This window comes from Engystomops pustulosus, chromosome 1, assembly GCF_040894005.1.
Source record: "Engystomops pustulosus chromosome 1, aEngPut4.maternal, whole genome shotgun sequence".
Lineage (NCBI taxonomy): Eukaryota > Metazoa > Chordata > Amphibia > Anura > Leptodactylidae > Engystomops > Engystomops pustulosus.
This window is the reverse complement of record NC_092411.1, coordinates 160,255,953-160,264,560: the sequence shown is the minus strand read 5'-3', so window position 1 is coordinate 160,264,560 and position 8,608 is coordinate 160,255,953. Positions and strand designations below refer to the sequence as shown.

Sequence of the window (8,608 nt, the reverse complement as noted above, 5' to 3'; positions counted from 1 at the left end):
TTGCCACAGCAAGACCATCCTGCCTTGCGGCGGCTCTGGTGAAGACCAGGTGCCAATAAGATTCCGTGTCCAGGTATCGGCTAGTACAATCTCCCGCAGTGGCCCAGAGGGTCCACTGACTCCGAGTCCTGAGAGTGTTTCAGAACCTTCTTTAACATGTAGTGCCCTCCTTGCGTTCTTCACTCAATCAGCCAGCAATTGTTTTGCAGGACAATGCCCCCTGTCATGAAACAAAATGGGTAAAACAGGTCCTTGAAACAAAAAACATTGAAAAAATTAAAGTCCTAAAGTCCTAATCTAAACCCAACACCTCTGGAGAATCGGTGGTGACAAAAATATGGCCACAGTCACAGAACTGTGGAAGACACTGGAACAAGAGTGGATCAAAATCCCACCAGAGCAGTGCGAGAGATTAGTGATTTCCTGTGGCTGCTGATTTGCTGAAGTCTTTCAAAGCAAAGGCCTGTTCTCTGTGCTACAGTCATTCCAGTTCTCTAATCATGATCATCATGTTTTTTGTTTTTTTATGTTGATTACTTTGGTAATCTTATAAAACGCTGTTCTAGCAGCCTGGTGTACCCCTTACAAAACATCCTTCAAATGTTGATCAATGTAGAATGTACATTGTTCTTTAACTTTGATTTCCAGTGTATATATGTTTTGGTAAGACACAATTTTTGCTACATGCTGACTATAGTGTGAAACATTCTTTGCCAATTTATGCACCTGATTTGTTTGCATTTTTATTGGTTACTCTAGGACAACGGACAGATCAGATTTTGGGTATGTTATTAACTAGATGGTTCTTGTGTCTTGGTTGGGACATACTGAGTTCACCATGGGACATATTTCCAGAAGTTTACTATAGTCCCTTCCCATTGAGCAGAAACCATCCTAACTGGATAGGTTCCTGCCAATTGGGACACCTACCTCACTATAACTTATGCTCTGGGATAAATATTCTGATATATATTCATTTCTGTGGTTTTCAATGCTCATACATGTCAATACTGCCCCATACATATATTTTACCCTTAATGACACTGGTGCGCAAGCACTTCATTGACCGCCTGTTGCCAGTCAGTACCTTGGCAGAAAACAAGCATCCACAATGTACTGCTCATGTGCAGTGGAGAATACTTCCATTATTATGTTCTGGCGTTCCTGTAATTAATGACATTAATTAATGACATTAGAACAAGAGTCAGCTTCTGGTCCGTTATTCATGAGGCCATGAGGTGCTGCCCAAATTATCCACATTGTAATCAGCCATTCTGCTGCCCCCTCAGGGCTCTGTTATCTGGTGCCTGAGACGAAATAATAATTTCACCTTATGGCTGAAGTGGCCCTGAATATAACAAGAAGTGTTATCTTGTTTTTTTCTAAGAGTCATGGTGTTTTAAAGCTTTAGGCTTAGTTTTGAGGAACAAGATGGAGTTTTTATTTATACTTTTTGAGCATATTAGATTTGTTGATGGTCTTTAATATTTTGTGTACAGTATGCACTGTATTGCTTAGGTAACCTAAGCTGCAAATGCATAGGCTGACACTGCTAATACCCTGCAATACATGAGTATTGCAGGATATTATCATGAACAAGCAATCAGATGATTCATGTCCCATGGTGGAAGAAGTGAAAAAGTAAAAAAAAAATGTTATTCAATAAAAAATAAAGTAATAAATCAATATAAATGCCCATAAACCCCATAACATATAAAGAGACATATAACCCCAAAAAAGTCAAAATCATAACACAAGCTCCACATTATATATATATATATATATATATATATATATATATATATATATATATATATATATAGTATCACCGCGTCCGTAACAACCCGGAGAATAAAAGTAAATCATTATTGAACCCATACTATGAAAGCCGTTAAAAAAAACACTGTTGAAAACCCACCAAAAATTATCATTTTTACTTATTCAATCTTACAAAAAATGCAATGAAAAGTGATAAAAAAAAACATATATACTCCAGAATGATAGTGGACAAGCCATCAACCAGCTCCGTAGCCAAAAAAGTAAAAATGTTATGCCACATGGAAGACAGCAATGCAAAAATGATAGATTGTTCCCCACATTACGGTTTTATTTGTAAAATTTAGTAAAATGTAATAAATTATATTCAAGTCTGGTATCCCCGTAATCGTATCGACCCATAGAATAAAGATAACATGATTATTTGGCTAACACGTAAAAAAAAAGTAAAATTCCAGTACAGATGCTTTTCTACTCCTGCCCTCAAAAACGAGTTCCTAAATTTTCAACAATAGATGATACCAACCCCAAATTGGCAACACTGGAACAAGCATCTCATACCGCAAAAAGAATGCCATCACATGGCCCCAATAACGAAAAAGCGAAAATTTTATAGCCTACAAAAGGAGGCATCGAGAAAACTAAAATCCTGGCAGCTGCAGGGCGCTTCTTCCCTTCTGCGCCCCGCTGTGCACCCATAAAACAAGTAATGGCCACATGTCTCTGCACATATTGTATGGTGGGTTTTCTTTTTTTATCTTTTGGAAATGTGTAAATGTTAGAGCTAAATGAACGTATAAGGGCGCAATTTGACCATTCTAAATTTCACCTCCATTTTGATTCAATTACAATGAAGATCTCAAGGGGTTAACAATCTTCCTAAAATCTGTTTTTGATAGTTTGAAGGGTGCAGATTTAAAAATGGGTTGGTTATATAGGGGGATTTTGATGCTAAATATGTAAAATTTCATTCAAAATGGTATTAATCCCCAAAATGGTCAATTCTGAAAATACGGAAAATGGATATTCGATTTGTAAGCCGCGTGACATCAAAATAAATTATCCAGACATTTCAAAAATTATGAAAATGTAAAGTAGACATATGGGAAATGTTATTCAGCAACTTATTTAGGTGGTAAATCTATCTGCCTGAAAACGCGGTGATTTTGAATTTCAAAAATGGCAAATTTTTTAAAAAATTCATCATTTTTCTTTTTTTGGTAAATAAACGCAAAACTTATCATCCAACATTTACCACTAAAATGAAGTACAACATGGGGGGGGGGGGGGAACAATCTCAGAATCGCTTTGATAAGTAACAGTGTTCAAAAGTTATAACCATATAAAGCGACACATGTCAGAATACAAAAAATGGGACTCAGCCTTAAGCTACAAAATAGAAATAATTGGGGCTACTCAACAAACACTTCCCACCTGCAGATGATTTCTGAAAGCTGTGCTGTTGGGTAGTTTAGAGTATCACTAGACAAGAAAAAATAGAAAATTCCAAAACAAGAAAAAATAGAAAACCCCAAATATGTTTTGAATACTTTTTGGAATTAAGCTACAAAATGGCTGCGTCCTTAAGGGTTAAGGTTGTTTGGGGCACCTCAATAGCAAACATGTGTATATAGACAGTCCCCAACTTGAGGACACCTGTCATAAAATGACTCCTACTTACAGATGCTGACTGTGACATCTGATGAAGCTCTCTAGATGCTTACATACATTAATCCCAGGCTGCAGCGATCAGCAGTATGGTTTCCGTAATAGAGCTTTATTAATAATCCTTGTTCCCATGTCAGCACAACATGTTGAAAATCCAAATGTCGAGGGGACTGCCTGTATTTATTTATTATTAAAACATTTTACAAAATATTTTGTTTTTATTATAGATACATTTCCTGCTGATTTGGACATACAAATACATCCATTTGCAGAAAGTGGTTAAGGAGAACAATCAAGTTTTCAACTTTGTTGACATAAAGATTTCTTCCTACCAAGCATTCCCAAGTGTGGGAACTGGGGCCTTGATTCCTGTGTACAAAACACATACTTTGCTTTTCTAGGCCACGTGTATCATGTTCTTGCCTGTCATTTGAAGCACATTAGCAGAAAGCATACTAGTCATATAAATCATTTTGACTTCTTTAATACAAAGTTGATATTTCTACATACATTATGGTGAGTAAATCACATTTCATTGCTGTTTCAATTACAGTTATAAATTTGACAGTTGCACTTTACGAGATGAACAGAGGACTGAATTTAGTTTTCCAATGTAGTTGCAGTGTTTCTGAATGCAGCGACCACTGTCGTGTGACTCTATGTCTCTTCCCCAATAATTATTTTCAATGTCCATTCTGTACATTCTGAGTGTTGTTTCTGAAGTTACAGTGGTTCCTTATTTTATGGGAATAGCAGATTGTTCTACATTGAAAGAAGTCTTACAAAATACGCACATTTCTGCATTACACACATTCCTGCATTATTTTAAATGTTGGTCGATTCATTTATAATTGAGTGCCTGCAAATGTTTACAGTTCAAGGATTTAGAAGATTATCTAAAAGAACCGATTTTTTTCCCCCTCAATTCTTCTCTCCTAAAAGAAGGACATTAAAAACTTCTATGAGCCACACAAATGAAGTGCACTGACAAAAGTGTGAAGGGGCTTGTGAGTTGAATTGTATCTGATTCTATTTACATTGTTTTTCTTTAGTTTTTTTTTTCTTTTCTTTTTAAGTAAATAAATATTTTTGGTACATTTATTATAAGCCCAAGTTCCATAGTCAAGTGGAATGCTGTGCTAAATTGTCTCTAATCTCTATGAACAATCTGATGGAATTTATATTAAGGAGTAGAAAAAGTAGACTGAAGGAGAGCAGCTCACTGGTGTGTTTAGTAGCCATCGCTTATTACATCTCTACAGTGAAAAAATAGACAGTCTTTGAACAGAATATGAACTGTAGAATGTCTCTTCATTACATTGATAGTTTTCTCTTTACAAAAAGGCAATACAATATAAAAAGGGGTCTAATTGAATGTCACTTGAATGGATACAGATACAATACTTAAAAGCAAGCTACTGAAACTTTGAAATATACAAGCTGCACTTTGGATTTAGAACACACTGCATTGTGGACGTTAAAAAAATGATATTAATAAAAAATAAATAAGTAAAAACACATAATTGGCCACAGTCACTCAACTGCTGGACATCTGGGTGCAGCAGATTCCTACCCAATCTCCTCTCTAATATACAACCAACCAAGGAACTTTAAGAAAATTAAGCATTTTATGTCAAATCTTCTAGGAGAGATCAGATAGGCTGAAACCTTCTTTACAGCTTAAATAAAGATATGTGCAAATTGTTAGTAATAAAAACAACCACAATTTCTAGGAATGTTGCAAGGCAGAGGCCGGTAGTGGTGGCTCACTGGGTAAATATCAATTTGTTTAGCCATGGTTTCCACCATGAGTCTGTTTAATTTCATCTTTTTTCTTCAAGGGCTCTTAGTAAAGTTACAACACACGCATAAATAACTCTAAGTTTACCAGATCACAAACATTGCAGTTATTCTGTCTGAACAGTTCTACTTTAAGAGTTTGAAAATAAGATGAGCCTCAAGGATGCAACATCAGTTCCTGCTATCCTCTTATGAAAGAACATACATTGTTACACAAGCTGGGATTACCACTTTTGGTACAAGATCCATGTATATTCAAGAACAGTGATTGAAGTATCACATTAAAAGCATTTTAAAATAGAAGTCACCCAAGTCTGAGAAAGTCTCTTTACACCATAGAGTTCTGAATGTGACATCTGTAAAAATGTGTTATCCTCCCACCCCTGGTGCGAGAGTCTTTCAGTTTATGAGTTCAGGCCTTTAAAAGGGGTCAGCAGAAACTGCAATGACGTCTGTGGTTGACCGTGTTCTTTTAGATGGCTTCTTATGTTGCATAGTGATCAAAGCTGCCCAGATACTCCAAACTAGCCTGGTAGCAAAACTGGTATTCATCCTAAGACAGAGATGATATTAAATATTAGAATGAATGCATGCCGTACACCACACAACTTAAATACAGGAGACATGCCAGGGAAATCACCAAGGAGAGTGAATATACGCAGGCCCACGTCCCCTGAAATTGTATAGGTGGTGCTTCCCCAGAATGACTTATAGTATATATAATGACCATTCCATTTTAAATTATGTACTGTGCCCCCAAAATTAATTAAAATATTGTTATTATGGGGATGCACTGTATTAATGATAATATAGTGCATCCCATTGTATTAAATTCTGAATTATATAGATATAGCGCCTTGCACCAAAACAGGCCTCCCCCTTCCTGATGAATTCTTGATAAATTACAGAGTGTAAAAATATTTCTCTAAAATCTAGCCTTCTCCATGAAGTCATAATGAAAAAAAACATATTATAATTAGGCACAGATATTGTGCTACCTGTAATGTTTATAAGGAACATACCTCAGTCTTGGTAATGATTCATAAGAAAGAGGTATGTGCCCTGCCTTTCTGAATTAAATGCTTAAGGGAGGTGGGAGACTCCCTTTAAGCGGCCATTGCTGACTACACAGAGTACTATTGTGGTGGCTAGCACCCTGGACAGTGGCATCCCCTGTTTTTTTTTGTAGGAAACGGTCCTGTATAAACACATCAAAAAAACCTTTTAGACATACAATCAAAAGATGACTTTCCCAATCATACCTCTGTCTGCACCATTGCAGGTCTTTGAGTTCGCAGCATCTTTACAGTTTGAAATACATCTACCACCCCCTCGTAACGCATTCTTTCTAGGACTATACTAAGGGTAATAAATACCCCTGTTCTTCCAACTCCAGCACTAGAAAAAAAGGTAAAATGCAATTAAACCTTTAAAAACAAAAAGTGCAAATAACTGGTATGCAGAGTTATTATGTATTTTAGCTGTACATTTAAGGGGTATTCTCATCTGGGTATTCAAATTCAATTTAAGTAATCTGCCATATATAAACATTTTTTCAATTAGATGTTATTGAAAAAATGTACCTGTGTGAAGGTGAATTCTTATAATTGTAGTGATATAGTCCCTTAGAAACAAGACTGACTCCTTGGATACGACCACCTCTGCTGGAGGGATTGCACAAAGAAACAAAAGGTGTTTGAATATGAAATGTCCAGGAGTTCCTGCATGACCCACAGACATCCTGTGGTAATGATTGCTGAAGCCAGGAGGTCAGGCAGGACTTATTAGCGTATGTCTAGTGCAGGGTGGTCGTATCAGAGGAAGCTATCTGGTTCCTAATGGACAACATGGTTACATTTAGGAGAAATTATCTTTACACAGGAACGTTATTTTTAATAAGACCAATAACCATAACCAATTGAAGAAATGTTTACATATGACAAATGAATAAAATTACATGTGAATGCCCAGATCGGAAAACCCCTAAATGACACGCCTGAAAGGCTCTGGGACACTCCTGGTGGTCTTGGTAACCAATCAGCATCCGCAATACGCTGACAATGTTTAGGTGCAGTGGGCAGGGTCAAATGTGGCACCTAATAGGTTATGTGCCATGATTAGTGTCAGCATCAATCACAGCAGTGAAAAGCAGATGACTACTGTTAATTAGAGCAGACACCCTCCCTGTACATCCTGAATGACAACATGAGGTACAGTTTTATTGTGGTGCAGATAAAAGTTAAACGCCTCAACTGGTTCTCCAGATTTTGGTCTACAGATATGTGACCTGGTTATGGAGGTCACATGCTAGACTACTACCTTCTTCTTTTTAATTGCTCTTCCAGAAGCAGTAACATATTTATTTGTTTTGCTGTTTATGACATGGTAAAAATAACGGCAATCAAAAACATTTTTTAAATGTCTGTTTTTATTTATACCTGCAATGAACAGAAATAGGACCATCTTGCCCAAACTGCTCCTTTGTTTTGTGCACTTGGCCTATAAAATCGATGAAACCTTCACCTGATTTTGGCACACCTTGTTCTGGCCAATCAGTGAACTGAAACTGCCGTACTGTGCGAGACTGGCCATCCTGTACAAAGAAAGAAATAAAACAAACACACTTGTGAAACCACTTGATTTGTTATTGGATATTTCACTAACTATGAATGTGGGCGTGCATTTTTCGATAAATCAAATGTGAAATGCAGTTATCTTAAAACAGCAACAGAAATCTGAATCCATTTAGCTACCACCGACACTCACGGCTGTATCATCGTATTATACTTTTACCTATGACACAAATTATGAGAAGTTCCAAAATATGTACTGAACACCGAGTCACTGAACATCTTGTAAACTTACCCTCGCATCCGTGACTTTAAATTCTCTCAAGATATATTGGGGCATGTTATATTCGGCCATTGGGTCGACTACAAAATATTGGTAACGAGCAGAGCGCTCAGCAGGCCAATATTGATGACATTTTTCCTGCAAAAAATAAACAAACATTTTTAGAAGCAAAGCAAATAAAGGGATCAGGAAAAGACAAACTAAACTCAACTATTCATCAATTATATTGTCTTTAAAATCTCTGAATACAACAAGTATTGGCATCATGGTTATGTATAGCCTACCCCAGCCAGTCCCAGGGCCCAAAGCTGCTGGGAGGGCCTACTTGAGGCGGGGGGCATGTAAAACCCCTCTTTAATTTTCACCTCCCTTTGCATTTGGTTTTCCACTTTTATTTATCTCCCCAAATTTATACATAATACAATATGTTCTCCTACCCATACCCCTCCTCACATGGTGTGGTCCATGTTCTCTATCCTCCTCATTCTGTGGCCTCCTGTCCTCCATCTTC

At 36.9% G+C, this 8,608-nt stretch overlaps 1 protein-coding gene across 1 annotated transcript in view; it reads right to left on the bottom strand.

Moving 5' to 3' along the window:
- Positions 1–3,912: 3,912 nt before the first annotated feature.
- PTPRS (protein tyrosine phosphatase receptor type S) overlaps positions 3,913–8,608 on the bottom strand; it is a 207,897-nt gene continuing 203,201 nt past the window's right edge. Inside the window, exons 32-35 of the mRNA XM_072113236.1 lie at positions 8,110–8,235; positions 7,683–7,837; positions 6,507–6,642; positions 3,913–5,797 (exon numbers count right to left, since the gene is read on the bottom strand). Coding sequence (XP_071969337.1) covers positions 5,729–5,797; positions 6,507–6,642; positions 7,683–7,837; positions 8,110–8,235 — 486 coding nt within the window. The 3' untranslated portion in view covers positions 3,913–5,728. The remainder of the gene's footprint in view (positions 5,798–6,506; positions 6,643–7,682; positions 7,838–8,109; positions 8,236–8,608) is intronic.